Genomic DNA, 19,953 nt, shown 5'->3' with positions numbered 1-19,953 from the left:
CAACTAAACAATTGAAGCAACATGTTTATAAACCGAGGTCGACAGATTACTAGTATTTGCTATTACCAATATGGTGTTAATGAAATTGGCACTACGTGTAAGAGAACGGAAACTAGAGCCTTCAGTTTCTAGTGAACTGGGGTAGGTACTAAACGTGATAGTGGATTGAAATCAAACCTTTGAATGACTTTTATAACTGAATTTTCACACTGTAATATATATATATATATATATATATATATACTGTATATATATTGTAATATATATAAATATTATAAGAAATGGTGATGAAAATAAAACACAAAACTAATAAATAAAACTAGTTATATTTTGCTAATTATATACAAATGTCAAAATTAATAATAAAGATGCTACATGTTTCATGGTTGAACATAGAGTTTATGTACAAAGGCTGGATGCAACTTATTCTAGACATATTTAAGTATGCTCAGTTATAATACCAAGTTCAAACTACATCACTTTGAATTATTTTGGCCCATTATATATACAACAATTTAGTCTTTTGAGATTAAGTAGTCGCAAGGGTTAGTTTTGGGGTCAGAGGGTTATAACAGCTGTAGATATTAACACATTTTCAATATGTTCTGCCAGATGTTAGGTTGATTCCAACAAGTAGATTTTTAATCTACCTACAATTTCAAAATCAAATTACAAGCAAAATACTTTTTTAAACCATTATTGTCAAATTTAGGAATTTTTTCAAAGAACAAGAGAGTACTAAAGAAGATTCATTATGACCCATTTATGTAGCTATAATCTTATCTAATTGGAATTAGTTAACCTTCCGAATAGTCTCATGGATGAATATAAAGGGGGGCTCTGTAGACTCAAGCCCCCTCCACTAATTTTGAGAAAAACAATACAATTGCACGTAGTAGTTTAGTTTAGGCTAGAACTCATTTATGAGGTCCTAAAGCTCAACAATTTCCTAGGGGAAGATTCCTGTGCCGCTGATTTTGGAGGGCATGACGTCAAATTATCAACAAAAATAATTCAGTGCTGCTTGCACAACAAATGAGTTTGTAAATTCACTTGTGTATAAGTTCTGATAGCAATATGAGTGTCTTATCGTTACTCCAGCGGTGACGATTTCATAAAAAGACATAGCCAAGATAATATCATATAAGACCAGCATGCTTTGCCAGTCCATAAAATATTGATGTTGGCTGTTTGAGAAGATTTGATGGTGAATCAAATTCTTTCACCTTTCCTTCATCCAGCACTATAACTCTGCAACAGAAATACATAATTGTACTCAAAAACAGGATAGTTAATACAGTTTTTATTTTTTAAACTGTACCCTGTATCCCAAAGTCCCGCCAACTTCACCATAATTTTTTAATACAATAGGATTTTAAAATCTCCTTAGAAGACAGTCATAATATCAACTGGAGCATTTTTCATAAATTTCAAAATTACGGGCTTCAGTTATTTTTTAAACTTAATGGCTACAAGTGTTGCTCATGATAACAGTTCCCAAAGAGTCAAAATTTTATTTTTAAACCACTTTCTTATAAATTGTGTTTCAGCGATTATGCCACTTAGTATTTGAGGCAATGAATTAAACAACTACCAAATCAGACTACAAAAGCAGATGTATTTAACTATCAAAAAAATTTGTCTTTCTCATTCCTCCTACTCTTTATTATTTTCATTTTGTTTCCACACATATTCATTAATTTGTGTGGAACATTAATGAATGTTCTCACATTCATCTCTCCCCTCTCTCTACCAAATTACTTCTTCATCTTGTTCTACATAATATGTTTAAAGTGGCTGTTATTCCACTTTATTGCAAGAAGCTTATATCCTCCCTCCCAGCTCTATTGTTGTTTTCTAGGAAATCTATCACTTCTACGCTACACGAGATATACATGCCTGTCAGAGTCAATGATGGTGTTGAGCCTGTGAGCTATTATGAGCACTGTACAATCCTTGAACTCCTCACGTATTGTTTGCTGTATCAAGTCATCAGTCTCCAAGTCAATGGCGGCTGTGGCCTCATCCAGGATCAATATCTGAGTCTTCCGCAGCAGTGCTCGAGCCAGGCATACCAACTGTCGCTGGCCAACACTATGAATTGAAATATATTTAATTGGAATTATTATTGTAACAATTAATATGAGATTTTATCTCAAGTAAATAAGCATATAGATACTGGATGGGAGCATTACTGAATCTTATTGATTCCATAATAGAATTGCATACTGTTGGCTAACGTTGGCTAAAAATTGGCTTTCAAATAGGAAGATAAAATTGTTGAAAGAATTTAAAATCATTAAACTAAACAAATGCTTATTCACTATTGTTTTAAATTCTATAAGTTGTACCTCAAGTTATCTCCACCCTCAGAGATTGTATGGAATAACTTCTGAGGCTGGGAACGGATAAATAGTCCAAGATGTGCCAAGTCCAGAGCATGCCAAAGGTCTGAGTCATTGTACATCTCAAATGGATCTAAGTTCATTCGAAGAGAACCAGAAAAAAGTACTGGATCCTGAAATTAAAACAGTAAATTTTTATTTAAAGAAAGATGTGTGACATTATTATATGTTGGGTGAGATGGAAAATATCCTATTATAACAAACAAAATTTTGCCTATTTAAAGGACACAAAATGTATATTAAAGTTTGAACTTACATGTAATAAAATTTAATGTATTGGTCAAGTACACTGAAGAAATGCTGAATAGTGTTATATAGGTATCTAATATAAATATTAAATCCACATAAAGTACTGATAAAATATATTGTAGGATTGACAAAACATCTGCTTGTGTAAATAATTCCTCTAAGCTAGTGAAAATTGTCAACAAATCTATGGCACAAGGTGTTTCTCTCTATCCCAAAAACTCTAGGAATCACCAACGAAACTCTCCTCTCTATGGAATTACTAAGGAATAACCAAACCACAAATGATGCAAATTACAAATATCTAACTATAGACCCCTTTTGTGTCCATCTGTTTCTAAAGGCACTAAAGAAAGTATAAATAAGATTCCAGGAACGTTAGACAAAATCATTTATTGACAAATAATCTGCAGGGGTTTGTCACTGTTGTTAGGCTCCGATGTTGAATACATTATTGAAAATCTGGAGATTAGAAGCACTACTACCAGCTTATAAGTTTTCCTTAGCAAAGTTTTTTTGTTTTCTAATTGACTCGACCTTATACTAGCTAAATTTCAAAACATGGGATTCCAACAAGATTGAGTGGTTTGCCAAATAGTACAAATAAAGCATTCAACAAAACTATTTTAAGATTTACATCTACTCCCAAAGGATTTTTAATTGTACTGTTTTAAGATGTGCTTATTCAGTTTTATTTGTACAAAGACTATTTTACATATTGAACTTAATGACTGACAGTCCAGCATTTCTTATGAAACTGTTAATAATAAATAGAGACTATTAACTATACAATCATTATTAATCTCACCTGAGGAATGATGGTAAGCCTGGACCTGAGATCTCCCAGTCCAATCTTGGAGATGTCCAGACCATCAATGTAAATATGTCCCCCAGCAGCTTCTATTATACGGAACAGACTCAAAGTGAGAGAGGACTTGCCTGCTCCAGTTCGACCAACTATACCAATCTGAAACAAAATTTTTAACCTCAAAAAGCATTGTTTTGCTTTGTTTTCCACCTACAAGGCATTACAGTAGTGAATCAGAATGGTATAGCTGAAATATCAATATATCACCAACCCCTTCAATATATTTTGTAATTAATGAAAAAGGTATTATTTGATATCTTACTTATTTCAACAAAATGTTTAATTTACGAAAAGTATTTAAAAAAATAATATTATTGCATCTACCAATTCCTGACCTTTTCTTGGCCCTTGATGACAAAGGAGACACCTCTCAGCACCAATTCCAGGCCCGCTCGATAACGTACTTGGAAGTCCTTGAACTCGACAGTACCATGAACTGGCCACTTTGGGTCAGGTCGGGGCTGAACTTCCCATGCTCCTTCCTATGCCCACATCAACCTTTCAACACATAAACTTTGGGTCTAGATATAATTATTTTATAATTAAGAATTTTTTAAAATTTTTTGTTTCCTTTAACACCTTAACTGCGACACCTGTCATGTACAAACTTTTAAACAGCCAGGTAACAAGCAGTGAGTCAGCTGCAGTAATCTATAGCACAAGATGTTTCTCTATCCCAAAAACTCTAAAAAGCATGATATACTTTAATTTGTCCACGAGACAATGCAATGTAAAAGTCTATTATTGTTCAATATATCCAAGTTTTATGCTCATCTTACTTTAATGACTTGATAATAAATGTACAAAAATGGATTTCCTTCTTCTCTCCCCACTCCATTAACTTTTAAATATTGATAGGTATACAAATTATTTCATGTACTATGTTAATATTATACATCATTTTTGAGTAACTACAACCTCTTATGTATTTAAAAATATAAATAAATAAGAACTTTTTAAAATTTATTACAAGCTGATGAGAATAAATTGTTATTTCAGCAGAACATGGGGCCTGTCTGTCTGTGAGTAGATTCATTACATCACAATGCAATGAGTGGCAGCCAACGTTAAATTTCTTTGGGATACCAGTCTTAAGATTTGGGAACTTGAAAATCTGGTTGGTTCTATTAGAGGAGAGGAGGAAGATTTTAGAAAGTATTTAGAAGTTGTGTAACATTTTTAAAGTGTTTACAATGGCATGTACCTCATCTGGTACATGCAATCTTTAACAACTGCTATGCATTTCCTTATTGCAATTTTATTGTTTACCTGTCTTTGTGGTTTGTTAAATTTGCTCCTGCGCTTAAATAAATACCTCAGACTATCGAGTACCACATCAGGCGCACAAGTGGTTAATTTTTAAGGTAAACTAATTTTTTAGATACTGCTTCAGGTACAAGGGAAAACATGAATAAACATATTGAAATAATTGATTTGTGCACAATTGCGAAGCCCACATACTTTTCTCGCTATACTTAGACGTTTAACACAGAAAAACAATTACGGTTTTTAGCCATTATTATTGAAAAATTCAACGGCATATAAAACAGTCCAGAAAAAGCCACTGTCATGATTGTGTTAAAGGACAATATTTTGCAATAAACTTCAAATTATAATTGAGTTGGAAACTAAAGGAAGGGAATATTAAAAACCACATGCTGTATTATGTAAACTTAATTAGATAGAGTGGAGCAATAATAAATAAAAGCCTTCTACAACTTTGATTCAAAAGTATTAATTATGATTACCTGAGGAATTTCAGAGTACTCTTTAATCCTCTCGACTGAGACAATGTTTGTCTCAATATCTGTGGCCATCCGTACTGCAAAGTTCAGCACCCCTGTAATCTGTGCAATTACATTTTTGGCAAATTAAAATAGAAATTTTATTAAAGAATTTTACACACATACTTTAATGCCATAACTAAATTTTAATGGTAAATATGAAATATAAAGCATGTTAAGCCTAGCATATACTAAAAATAGATGCATTATCTACTTTCCTGAATTCACATGGATTAGAAAGCTATGTTAGTTAATAGCTACTATAAGTAGAGGCTGAAACATGCAACTTTCTGCCAAATGGTCAGTATGTATATGGTTAGCTGATGCTGATTTTACTTTTATTTATGTCTCTTGATTGGTTTAAGTGTGCAAGCTTTGAAATATATGATGTGAGAACAAAATAATCATTTTTAACCCCTTTGGTACTCTCCAATTTCAATCTCCACCAAAACTATTTAGATGATGATCAAATTCTTTCTTTGGAGAAATTCCTCTATCGGTTGGAAGAACACCAGGTTATATGTGGTTATATAATACAAAATGGCTCTCAACTCCTTGACTACAAGCAAACATTGTCAAATTAATTTACTTATAAACTATAAGCGAGTAAATTTACAAAATGTTTAGGTGAAATTTTTATCTAAAGTGTGTTGGTAGGTTTTGGATATATAGGATATATATATATATATATATATATATATATATATATATATATATCCCTTTAGTGTAATCTCTTTATACTGTATAAACTTTAAAATTGTTAAACTTGGCATAAAACCCTTTTTTATTTTTTTATTTCTGTTTTTAAATTTTAGTAAAGTCTAAAAATTTTATACTTTCTGTGAGGTGCTTAACCATAAAATCCTTACCAAATTTCATAATTATGTGTTTGTTTGGTTTCTATAAATTCTAATTATAGTAATTATATTACTGTAATATATGAAAGAAATTTAAAGATTAATATTTTTTTTACAAACCTGTAAAGCATAACTAATGGAGAGACCAACAATTCCAGGATCCAATGTATCTCTTTCCAAAACAGCAAATAAAGCTGCAAAGAAAATTATAATATTGCCTATTGTCTCTAACCGGATACCGAGCCATCTGAAAAAGTGTCAAGGCCAATGTTAAAAAAAATTGACAAGTAATTTTTGAGTTAAAAAAACTGATTTACTAAATATAGTTTATTTCATATCAGCCAGTCTATAATCATGGATGGATGAATACTAAAAATGGGGAAAACGGTGATAAAGGTTTGATGGCTTTGGTGAAGGTTTTTCCCTCTCTTCACATGAAATTATTGAATTTCAATTCTCAACAGTGAGTATCAGTTATACAACAAAGGCTAAAATTGTAAAAAAATCAGCTTGTTTCTCTTAACATTCTGCTATATCTTATAAATAAAAGTGAATCGCCAAGTGATGCTAGGCACTGATCTCGAGAACAGCAAGACCAATTCAGCTAATTCTTCTTGTAAAATATTCATTCATATCCAAGGTTTATATGTAAAGGAATATCAAAAGTTTCCCAAAATATTTCAGAATTAGAAAAAATGAGTATATTTACGTTTTATAATCCAAATTTAACTGACATCAAATAGCTGGTAACACTTTTTGCTGACGTTCATCAAAGAGGCTGAAACATTTTATTACATTTAAATTTTAGAATAGTGCTTGATCAGTAACGTAATGAAGACATTGAAGAAAGTTAATATCTAACTTTTACTCCAGATTGTACCAGTAATGAATTTACACATAAAATTAATTGTAAATTCTATATAAACATTAAATACCTGTTTGAGACCAAGCTGGGGTAGTAGCAGACTTGATTGGCATCCACTCTATCTTCTGCTGTTTTGATAAAATGGTTTTCAACCCCATATGCTCTGATCGATGAAGCACCTACACAGTCACAATTACATCATTATGTCATTTTTGTATGATCATAATTGCACTTGCACTAGAACCTTGAATTTTGTGGATTAGGAAGCCCAACATAGATGCATAGCATGATTTAGACTTTTACCATACCGGTACTGGAGTCATTTTACACAAGACATTTAATTCTGGTTTAAGCAAAGAGTGTTGTTCTTGCTTTAAATTGTGCTTGTGTCAGTATCGCACACTCTAACCGCTAGGTTGCAGGAACATCATTATTCTCTGCTTTCTACTTCAAGCATTAAATCTTCAAGCATGTTTTTTGAGACCGAATTTTGCTTATTTTGACCGATATCTCAGGTCTGAGACATATTTTATTCAATTTTTCAATTCATTATACATAAAATCCAATACATATAACACCTAACATTTTGGCATGAAAACATCAGTGACGCTTTATTTTCATTGATATGTATATATATGGAATAGAATAATATACACGATTTTGGTTAACTGATCATAAAATTGCTATTCTCTGATTTGAATCACCACTCACCAGTAACAGTCTCACTAAAGTGGGAGAATACAGGAGATCGAGATACAGCCTCTATTCTCTTTAGTTGACGAGAAGTTGCAACATAAAACTTCTGTAAGCCAACAGAAAATATATTAATATCTCTAATACTATTGGTGCTGAAAAATAATCATCCAAATATAAATGAAAAATGTTGAAAAATAATTAACATAGATGCCTCAATTTGTTTTATATTTATAACTTAACATGAAGTTATATTTCACACCATTACAGTTCTCAATATTTACGCCTTTGGAGTTATGGCATATGGTTATTCAATGGTAAAATTTGTTTAAAACCTCAACAAGCATATTTAGATTTCCCACATTTACAAACCTTGCAGTATAGTTAGGCAGTTAAGCTTATAAGCTTCCTTAAGAAAAAGTGGCTCCTCATGGGCTCTGTTGACCCAGTGATGTAAACTTCGGTCGTATACCATGGTGATATCGTTAGGTTGTAGGTAAAAAGCCCATCATTAAGGAACCTATTTATCAATTTCATCTTCCAGTGGGATATGATGCACAACATCCAGTAACAAAAATGTCTCTGAATTGCCTCTAACTAAGAGAAATCTTTTCAAACATACTGAGGTATATTATTCTCGTTACAATATTCTCTGCGAAGATATATATGTATATCCTTTCTTGAGAAACGACAAAAATAACTTTTTTTTTAGAAAATCTTTCTTTTACTTTGGGGAATAACACAAGACTTTCTTCTCATATACCATGTTCTTACATTGTGACAGTTACCTTGACATATAAATAAAAAAGCCAGTCACTAAAGTTTAATATTGGAAGGGCCGGTAGCCTCAGAGTCTAAGGCATTAAACTTTGGTTCTGAGTTGGAATTACAGAGCAGGTTCAAATCCTATTTGTGACTGTTGGACTTTATCAGTAAAAGGAGATTGGCCACTTTTTCTTATAACAACAAAATTTCCTTGAAATTTATCATCAATTGCCCTCTTGGAAAGGGGTAATAATTTGGTCCTTCAGACTAGTTTAATTTTTTAAATACCTGATTGGTTTGTATAATCTTATAAACTTAAGTTACATAACCAACCAAATTGAGTGTTATCTCCAATAATTAAGTGCCATAACAAAAGTATTTTATAATAAAATAGAATAAGTATACCAGTGTTATTTAATGATGAAATATAAATTTACTTCTGTACTAGAGAGAACACGGAGTATTAAATATGGATAACATTGTATCCTTTTTTTTATAGATTAATTCATAATAGTATAGTACAAAGTTTGCACAGTACTCCCACCTTTATACTACTGACCTGTAATAAATAGTAAAGCAATCCAACAGGAACAATGACAGAAGCAAAAGCTGGAGTTGACCAGGTGATGACCACTAGTGTTCCTACAACCTGTACAAGAAGATAAGAAATAAAGGTAAACAATAGTTTATTTGAAGGAGGAGGAGCTCTTCTTATTGGAATATAAATTTTCTATTATTTTACTAAAGAATAACTCACAATTATCCAATAATTTGTGTATTTTATCACGAGGCCTTTCGACATCGAAGATGCCATCATCAGGTGTGAATAAACAATTGAAAATAAATATCAGCTGAATCAAACTTAATACAAAATTTATATGGTTAAAAGTAAAATAAAATAAAATAAATATTAGTATATGTATAGTATATATATATATATATATATATATATATATATATATATATATATATATATATATATATATATACAAGTTTTGGTCAAAAAAGAATTTATTTATATTTTAAAGGAATGGTAAATTTTGAATCGGTCCAAAATCATTGCTTAATATTTTTTCTTTATGTTTTGTTATGTATAATGTTTCATATGCGTCGAGTTCTTCTTGTTTATGGACTTGTTTTAATAATGTAAAGTTTTTAAAGGTGTGGTTTGTTTCAAATGCATGTTTGGCAATAGCTGATTTTTCAGTTTGTCCATATTTATAATATCTTTTGTGTTCTTTGAATCTTTTTTTAATGGTTCTTTTTGTCTGGCCTATATACATTTTATCACAATCTTCACAGTTAATTTTGTAAATGCCACTTTTATTTTCATCTAAAATTTTATCTTTTGGATTTCCAATTAGGTTATTTATCTTATATGGTGTGCAAAATGTTATGTTCATGTCAAGATGTTTTCTAAATACCTTTTTAATTTCTTTATAAAATGGACCATAACTCATGGATTGCCAGTTCCGTTTTTCTTTTTGTTCACTTTTTAAAGTTGTTCTCGATGTTTTTGATAAATTCTTCTTTTGTATTTTTAATAAACTGTCAATTAATTTAGTTGAGTATCCATTGAAAGCTGCTATACTTTTTATGTTTGTTATTTCCTTCATGTATTCATCGTGTTTTAATGGTGTTGTAAGTAATCTATTAATCATTGTGTGGAACGCAGCTCTTTTTTGGGATGGTGGATGGTTTGAATCGTGTGGTATGTATCTGTTGTTGCAAGTGGGTTTTCTGTAAATGTCATATTCTATGTCGCCATTATTCCTTTTCACTAATACATCTAAAAATGGCAATGAAAATTTTACAAAATTAACTGTGAAGATTGTGATAAAATGTATATAGGCCAGACAAAAGAACCAATAAAAAAAGATTCAAAGAACACGAAAGATATTATAAATATGGACAAACTGAAAAATCAGCTATTGCCAAACATGCATTTGAAACAAACCACACCTTTAAAAACTTTACATTATTAAAACAAGTCCATAAACAAGAAGAACTCGACGCATATGAAACATTATACATAACAAAACATAAAGAAAAAATATTAAACAATGATTTTGAACCGATTCAAAATTCACCATTCCTTTAAAATATAACTAAATTCTTTTTTGACCAAAACTTTTATATATATATATACATATACTAATATTTATTTTATTTTATTTTACTTTTAACCATATAAATTTTGTATTAAGTTTGATTCAGCTGATATTTATTTTCAATTGTTTATTCACACCTGATGATGGCATCTATGATGTCGAAAGGCCTCGTCATAAAATACACAAATTATTGGATAATTGTGAGTTATTCTTTAGTAAAATAATAGAAAATAGTTTATTTATTTACTGAAAACTATTAGAAGATTTCAAATTTATTTTAAAGATATAAAGAAACAAAACCAGCCAATTAGCTCGTGCACAGGAAGTAAAATGTGGAGATGGACTCCACACACACACACACACACATATATATATATATATATATATATTTGGGGTTTATATATATCTTTTAAAGTATATCCTGCTCACTGTAGCTTACATTGGCAGACATCGACAAAGCGTTATTGACTGAGAAAGGCAGCGTGTTGTCAACAACTTCAATGTCTTTTCCAAATCGATTGACAATTCTTCCTGTTGGAGTGGTATCAAAGAAGCTCATCGGTGAACGAAGCACATTGGTTAGCATTGACAGGTGAAGGTGTTGTGAAGCCAGGACTGTAGCGAGGGCTAGAGTATAGGCACTAGCCAAAACAGCGACAACTGTATAATAGCGAAGCAAAATTAGGCAGAATCAAAATAAAACAGGTAATACAAGAAATCTGCCTTTATATTCATATCCTAAAAGAAATTAACATTTGAGAAAAGAGAGGAGTCCTAACAAGTTCCAAATAAAATTAATTAATTTTTTTTACCTAACAGATTTAGTAATAAATAAGGTGATATTCTATCACCTTACACATCTTAATGATGTCCAGTTATACATAGATTTTGTCAAAACATTTGTGGCAAACATTTGTCAGAAATAAAAAATAATACACTTTGTTCACCAAAAATGTTCTTGTATGGAGTTAGAGGCCTCCAGAGTTTCAATAAATTACTTTTTCTGCTGGAGTTCCAGGGAGCATGAAACTCTGCACAACTTGCTCTTATATTCCCAAGTCATTAGTCAGCAAGCCTTAACCAGGAAACTAACCTTCAAACTCTATTTTCCCATAAGCAGTAAATAGTAGAAAGAGCTAAACTAAAATTATCTCTACATTTTCCCCTCGGTTTTACATTTAAATCTCTGAATATTAGGCAAAAATATGGTATAGTAGGAGAACAGACCTAAATGACTACAATTATTGGCTCAGGGATACAGAAGACCAATTTCTTAAAATTAACCAAAATGTTTAAAAATAAAATAAAAATTTTGCAAAATGCAATTTTACATTTTGAAACTAACCATTGTTCCTTTATAAAAAAGAGTGAAATTTAATGTAACCTTTGCATTTAAATCTAATTAAAAATCACAATTTGTCAACTGGCTCATAGCTTATACTGTCAATATTACTATTTCCAAAAATGTTTATGAATAAGCTGACAGACTAATAACCATTATTAAAACAATAGTTGAATGAAATGGTAAATTCACCATAGCTCTTGAAAAATAAGGCATTTTTCAAATAGCTTCAATTAGTCATTGCTATTTACACTGAAAGTTAAGTATAAAGCAAATTTTGTTTTATTTAGAAATCAAGACAACAAGACAGAGATTTTATTTGCATTTTCATCTCAACAGAACTATATGAATTCACCTTGGCCAACTCCATACAGTGAGTAGATCTCTAAATAAAAGCTGCGTTTTTCTGGAACCTGAACTCCGTCTACAGCTGCCGCCTTGTCATTGGTCCAGTCAGACAGCCAAATGCTGGACAACACTGAGAAAGCTTGAAACAGAGCCATGAACCCCACTGTGGCTACACAGAGCAGTATACCTGCAGACTTCAGGTAGTGAGTGTAAACGCTCCACTTCACCTGGTATTTAAAAAATCAAAGAGTCAAAATAGATACTTCTTTCTATCAGGGGAAATTCATATCTTTTTGGCAATACAGACAGTTTTGTTTGTGTCACAAAATTTTTAGTTTTTTAATAAATTACTTAGAAAAATATATTTAAAGCGTTTGTATAACATTATAAGAACTATTAATTTTTTAAATATTTGTTATGTGTAATATGTTACTATATGTTTTAATTATTATGCTTTGTATTGACTGATTTAAACCCTGTATTTTTACATCCATCTATGGATGGATATAGTTTGCCTCTTTGTAAGTATAGGAGGCAATCCAAGAGAATAAAATCTAGAGTATACTGAAAATTTAAAAAACTTTTAAAACCACACTTGCAAGGCCACTAGTGTAACACCTGTAATGTTGAGTGGAAGTAGAGGATCTGTATTGTGTTTGGCTGAAGTTCAACCAATCAGGAATTATTATAACTGATTAGCGATCAGTTATCTTAGTTTGTATCTCAGATTATCAGCTGTTTGACTTCAGAATATGGAAAAATCAGCCATTAAATACAGTTACAAAGCCATCCATAAGAAGGAATAATCAAGATTAAAAAATAGCTTAAAGAAAAAAGATAGCATTAGTTATTTTTAAAACAGACATGAGATTGATCTGCAGGACTCCAGAAGATTAATATGGTAGTAGTGTAGTTAAAAAAATTCATAATATCTAAACATCAACTTGACAGTTTTCACATCAGAAACACAAACATATGCAAATTAAACTGTGAAGTGCACTCAATACAACCCTTACTAAAGTGTCTATATTTTTGAAGAATTAGTAAACTAGAACAAAATACACAACATATACTTACACTGCCAGTTTCAGTTTTCTCAGCTTGAATCAATCTATCAATGTAAGAAGTACATTCCAAGTCATCATCAGAGTCCTCAGTCAACTGGCTACTGCACACATACATTTCTACTAATATATAATGTGGTGACGACAGGACATTAGAAATGAATATGTCACAGAGATTCAAAATACTAGTCACTTTAAAAATAAGGTTACACAAAGTTCATTTTATTGTGCTAAAAACAGCAAAGTTATAAAGCAATACTTTAGCAAAGTTATTTTTCTGTGCTAAAGTATTTTGTCATAGAAAAAGTTAAGGTTGATTCCTATATAACTAGAAGTGTGACAAACCGTTTCAGTCACAGAGTCACTACAAACATGGGAAATAAAAATATTCTTACGTATAACATAGCTATAGTAGGAACAGTTGATTTAATGTGAATGTTGAGTTTAGCTCCAGTTCACCTTCTTCTTAATGCTGTGTCTGAAATATGATGCTGTGCTGTCACCGACTTGAATCCTGGAATCAGGCGCCGTATTTGTCTCAATAGGTCCAAAAAAGCTCAAAATTAACATTGAATCACCTTTCTCACCATAACTACATTATGTGTAGAAAACTCAGTTGCTTCACAGTGCTTTGGAATTATGTCAGAAACATACCACTGCATTCAATTGTGTACCTAATTAGACAATGAGAATACCTTTCACCTACGAGGGGGTACCCAAAAGTAACCGGAATTGTATTGCTGGCAGCCAGCAGCGTGTAGTACACATTCCTGCCGCTAGGCGTGTGTCGCGCAACCCATTGAGAGCTCAGTGACCCCAGTTCCGTTGTCCTAGTGCATTCTGTTTGTTCGTAGTGACTGTTTTCGCTAACCCTGTTTTGTTCTTGTTTCGTTTTTTGTCATGGCAAGTTTAAGTGAACAACGTGCAGCTGTGAAATTTTGTTTTTTACTTGGTAAAAATGCTGCAGAAACTATTTTAATGTTGAATACAGCTTACAAAGATGATGCTATGGGGAAAACTCAGGTCTACGAGTGGTTCGCTCGATTTAAAAATGGCGACATGTCGATTGAAATCAAACCTCATTCTGGACGTCCATCAACCTCTCGAACGGACGAAAATGTTGAGAAAATTCATGAACTTGTGCTCACCGACAGTCGACAGACAATTGAGGAACTATCAGAGAGTAGTGGGTTAACTTGGAGCTCGGTTCATCGAATTTTAACAGGAGATTTAGGACTGAAAAGGGTTGCTGCCAAATTTGTTCCTCGACTTCTGACTGACCACCAAAAGGCACATCGAGTTGAAACTTGCCGCCTTCTGAAAGAACATCTCGAAAATGATCCAGATTTTCTGGAAAAGGTAATTACTGGTGATGAGTCATGGTGCTATGGTTATGACCCAGAAACGAAGCAACAGTCAAGCCAATGGAAGTCGCCATCTTCACCTCGTCCAAAAAAATGTCGTCAAATCAAACATCAAAACCATGTTGATTTGCTTTTTTGATGCTAAAGGCATTGTTCATTCTGAGTTTGTTCCTCTAGGTCAGACTGTCAACCTAACATTTTATTTGGAGATTTTAAGAAGATTGCGCAACAGTGTATGCCAGAAAAGACCCGATTTGTGGCAGACTGGAGACTGGTTCTTCCACCACGACAACGCACTTGGCACACACAGCCATCTCAGTTAGGCAGTTTTTAGCCAAAAACGGCATGGTTCCGCTGCCCCACGCACCTTACTCGCCTGACCTCGCTCCATGCGACTTTTTTTTATTTCCACACATGAAAAGAGGCTTGAAAGGTCAACGATTTCACAGCGTTGAAGAGGTTAAGAAAAAAACGAAGCTCGAGCTTGCAGCCATTTCTAAAGATGACTACAAAAAATGTTTTGATCAATGGAAATACCGTTGGGACAAGTGTATTAGTTATAATGGAGGTTATTTTGAAGGAGATAAGGTCGTATTGTAAAAAATTTGATAATATATAATTTTTATAAAATAATTCCGGTTTTTTTTTTTGGGTACCCCCTCGTATAGTACATTATACTGTCTTTGTACTCTAGATGTTTCTGATTCACATTAACATATTTGTATTGCAGTATTTATTAAGTTTTGTTGGGTTCAATATTACAAACCACACAAAATATGTTAGGTATATTAAAAATATTAACATACAGTTTGATTAAGATAGAAATAAATAACATTGATAATAATAAAAAAAAGAAACAAATAATTAAACTTTTTTTACTAGAGATTAAATTGAGGATGAATAAAAGCTGTGTTATACATATATAAAAAAAACTGCTGAATGTATTAGCAGGTAGGATTGGTGGTAGGGGGAGAAAGGAAAGAATAATAAATATAGCCTCTCTGGGCTCACTGCAACAACATTTAGTGTTGCGGTTATTTCATCCAAACATATGTTACAATGGTTGCATTATCCCTTCAGTGCCAATAGAACCTTTTACTATTTTGTTCCATAACCGTTTCAGTTAAGGGGCACCTAAACAAGGCAGTTTCAGTTGCAATGACCCAGCTCTACAGGTATATATAATCACTCACTAATGCTAGTAATTTAATTCTAAATGTGATATATTTTTTAAATTATATAATTTTAATATGTTAAAAACTGGTGGTGTCTCTACCACTGGTATATAAGGAATTCTTATTATACGCATAAAGAAAGATTTATATATAACATTCATACTCTATAATATATGTTGTGACTTGTAATTGAATTAACTATAATATTAATGTACTGTATTATTTAATTAATAAACTAAACAGAAGTAGTGTGACATTCAATAATGCTCACCTAAGTGAAGAAGTTGATGATCTTGTAGACTCAGTTTTACTATGTTCAATATTTTCTCTAAAGATCAGTTTATCAGTGTCATCATCAAGGATATCTTCAATTTCTGTATACAAACACCCAGAATGTTTACTCTTGTAATAAAGTGTATCTATAATAAAATTATTCACATACTATACTGGTTAAAATCCACTTATTTTGAGAATGTTTACAAAAAATGTCAAAACTGTGTTCCAGAATAATACATTTAAAACAATTGAACATTACAATATATTATTGAATATTAATTTTATTATTGGATAATTTGTATTCATTTACCAGTGTTTCAATTAAAACATACACTAAACACAACATAACATTAAAACACTTCTTACAATGCTCCAAGATTCTTTATTACAATATATTGTTTTTTCGCCAAAACCAGCAACTGCTAGTTACAAAATATCTGCAATTACACCTCATGACTCAAGAAAACTGCATTTCACTTACAGTATAAAGCAATTTTAAAATAATTTACATGAAATTCAATACCATTATTCCATGCACAAAAATGTATAGTCAGTTTCACAAGGCATTCTCAACAAGTATGATATGGCAATTTCAAAGGCCACAGGGAAATCATAATCTCAGAGTTGATTGTATTACCATTTGAGAATGAAAGGGGGATGATCCGTCAAATTTCAATTGTCCTAATAATTGTGGCTGAGATTTTTCTTCTCAAAATGTTATTAGTGCCTGAAAAATAAAATAGGTTACAAAGTGAAAAATATGAAATTTTTTGAACCTCAAGCCATTTAAGTTTAAATTGTACAACATCTTATTTTACAATTTACTTTAGTAGGAAACTATTTTCATCATTATTATTACAATTTTTATTGCATTTTAATATTAGTTTTGTTTGTTCTATATAATATGTACATGATTAAGGGCATAAAATAACTCCCATATTTATTCTCTGTCAGGTAAAATTAGGATCTAAAATCCACCACCTGTTATTATGTAGAAGTGAAATTCAATCAATCGTCAGAAGAGCATGTCAAACTGAAAAATGGTGAACAGATGTTCAAGATAATAATATTACCAAAACACTTGTTTGTTTGTATTGTTAATGATTAATTTATGTTGAAGGCAGGAATTAATACTTTAAAATTTTTTACCTAAAAAAATGTTGTTTTTCTGAATTTGGTTTTAGAGTATTTTTCAAATTTTTGTTATTTAATACATATATTCCATTAACCCTTTGAGTAGTACAGGAAACTGCATGAAAATAGTAAAGACGTTCCAGAACGTCAAATGAAAAACAAGCCAAAAGGAGTAGTGGCGTTCCAGAACGTCATTTATTGTTTGTTACGAAATTGATTTTTTTTCTTTTCTTTTAGTTTTATTTGCATCCATTTAGAACCATACAGTTATTTCAAACTATTTTTAAACCAAACCATAGTTGGTAGTGTAATTTTGAGGCAGAATAATCAGCAAATAAGACATTATTATCAACCATCTTATTTCTGACAGCACGCCATTGTGCCCGCCCCCTCCCTACTCCTGAAGGTCAAGCAAGGAAAGCTTAAAAGCAGTGTTATGTATGCTACAACACAACCACCCGTGAAAAGAAGAGGAAGAATACCACATTTCACTGCCCAGACTGCAATGTAGCATTGTGTATTTACCCTTGTTTTGAGGAATTTCACACCAAAAAAATTTGTAAATCACATGTAAATCATAAAAAATGTAAACATGCCAACTTTTGTACATTTTTATTTGTAATCAGTTTGAAAAAAATACGTTTAATGTGTTTTTTTTTACTCCTGGGTTGTATTTTTATGTTTCAGCTGTTACTCCTGTGGAACAGAACCTAGTGACGTTCCAAGACGTCATTACTCCTCAAAGGGTTAAGTAATTTTTACTTGTGGCCGTGTCATTGTTATGCAAATGAAGCCAATCATCTATTTGTCCATTGTATGTTTCCATGGTACAGTAAACACTATAAATAAAACATTAAATAGGTACTCAACGAAGGGTGACATTCAATAACACATGGTAGCTGTCTGCACTGTGTGACTACAGCAAACTCACCAAGATGCAAACACTCATGACAGAGGACCAATGAAGTGGTGATTTGTAGAAGAAAATGCCAGAATTACTTGTTATCATAGAAATGCTTCTTGCGTAATATTACGCCAGACAACAGAATAAAACAGGAACAATATAACAATGTGTAGTATTACATCAGTAGCACACTTTTACTTAATCGCTATGAACATGACATTACGTCAAAAACCATGAAGAAGTTAAAGTTTGTCCAGATAGATGTTTGAATCAATAAAATTGATGGAGATGTAGTACAAACCGTTCATCATAAAATCAGTTCCATATACTTTGTTTAACTTATAGAAAATTTTGTTTTGAACAGATGGTAAAAATTATCATTGGCCAACCGGACACCTCATATAAAAGTTTTCTTGAGCATTTTGATAGTTAGAATCAAGAATGTTTGGGCTGTAGACCAATTCAACTTTCAGTTTACATCTCACACTTGGTGATTATAATTTTTTCTTCAAACAGAAACTTTATGGAAAGTACTTATCAGATAATGACAGCAGTTGACTAACTAAGTGGCTATATGGAATTATATGAGAATTTTTTAAGAGTTTTTTTTACGTTTATTTTCAGAGAAGCAAAATGTATTGAATGAATTTAATAGGAACAATATCAAAAATAGGAGATCTTTTATCAATGTTTGTAACATTTGAAATTCCTAATATCTATTCATAATTTTTTTAAATTTCACCTTATATAGAAATCAACTTTGTTTTTATCGATAAAAGAAAAAAAAAACTGCTGTTAGGTTTTATTAAACAAAACATTTTTTTTTTTATTTAAGTATTCTGTAAATGTCTACCTGATTGTAGTCCAGGGTCATCAGTAACTTTGATGTGTTGCTCTAAAAAGGCAGAGAATTCCCCTTTCTTGGCCATAAGTTCTTTAAATGTCCCTTCCTCTGTAATTTCACCTCCTTTCAACACTATGATCTTGTCCACTTGGCTCAGGAATGTTACTCCATGAGTCACCAAAATTCTAGTCTAATTAAAAATCAACAAAATATTTCTGAAATATTTTTAAAAGGTTTAGTGAATGCTAAAGAAATATTTGGTTATCTCTGAAAGAATCTCACCCTTTCTTCAATGCAACTTGGCCATTAAAACATACTTTATATGCAGGAAAATCCTATCTACATTAGATAGCTATATTTATAATAAATTAGTGAAATAAATTAGTTTTCTAATTCAATTACTGCCTTTATAAATACAAAAATGAATCCAATAGGCACTCATTTACAATGTTATCACTAGGCTGAATGTCTAAAATAGTAGGGTACATTTTCGGTCTTACACAATAATTATCATAATTAATTGTCTTCCTGCATTGCTTGGATTTCAGCGACATTAAAATTAATTTAGAATAAATCATTTGTGTTATCTAATAATCATCTCAAGTAATATAATTATTATGAGTAGGCACTAAATAAATTTTGGATTTATTTTACAATAAAAATTTAAAAGTCAAGACAATGCAAGTAAAAATGAACTAATTTGAACAATCTCACTAATTCTATCTCTCCTTGTTAATTTTGACCACTATTTAAATAGCAGTCAGTAAAATGATTAAAAAGTAAAACTTGTTTTGTGAACTATAGCATAATTATGCTGTAACTCTATTTATATTGATAATAAACTATACTTTAACACAGGTATACATTTATTTTAGAATATGCTTAGCCACTACAACACAATAATAACA

General features: G+C 31.4%; 1 protein-coding gene across 1 annotated transcript in view; it reads right to left on the bottom strand.

The window, feature by feature from the left end:
* Positions 1-307: 307 nt before the first annotated feature.
* LOC124357021 (multidrug resistance-associated protein 1-like) overlaps positions 308-19,953 on the bottom strand; it is a 73,161-nt gene continuing 53,515 nt past the window's right edge. Inside the window, exons 17-31 of the mRNA XM_046808390.1 lie at positions 19,055-19,235; positions 16,159-16,261; positions 13,362-13,452; positions 12,292-12,511; positions 11,034-11,254; positions 9,043-9,132; positions 7,737-7,827; positions 7,096-7,204; positions 6,281-6,407; positions 5,268-5,366; positions 3,855-4,001; positions 3,460-3,618; positions 2,352-2,518; positions 1,900-2,094; positions 308-1,251 (exon numbers count right to left, since the gene is read on the bottom strand). Of these exons, the coding sequence (XP_046664346.1) occupies positions 1,140-1,251; positions 1,900-2,094; positions 2,352-2,518; positions 3,460-3,618; positions 3,855-4,001; positions 5,268-5,366; positions 6,281-6,407; positions 7,096-7,204; positions 7,737-7,827; positions 9,043-9,132; positions 11,034-11,254; positions 12,292-12,511; positions 13,362-13,452; positions 16,159-16,261; positions 19,055-19,235 (2,112 nt within the window). The 3' untranslated portion in view covers positions 308-1,139. The remainder of the gene's footprint in view (positions 1,252-1,899; positions 2,095-2,351; positions 2,519-3,459; positions 3,619-3,854; positions 4,002-5,267; positions 5,367-6,280; positions 6,408-7,095; positions 7,205-7,736; positions 7,828-9,042; positions 9,133-11,033; positions 11,255-12,291; positions 12,512-13,361; positions 13,453-16,158; positions 16,262-19,054; positions 19,236-19,953) is intronic.

The sequence above is a fragment of the Homalodisca vitripennis genome, chromosome 3 (genome assembly GCF_021130785.1).
Source record: "Homalodisca vitripennis isolate AUS2020 chromosome 3, UT_GWSS_2.1, whole genome shotgun sequence".
NCBI classification, from domain to species: Eukaryota; Metazoa; Arthropoda; class Insecta; order Hemiptera; family Cicadellidae; genus Homalodisca; species Homalodisca vitripennis.
This window is presented reverse-complemented; position numbering and strand designations above follow the sequence as displayed.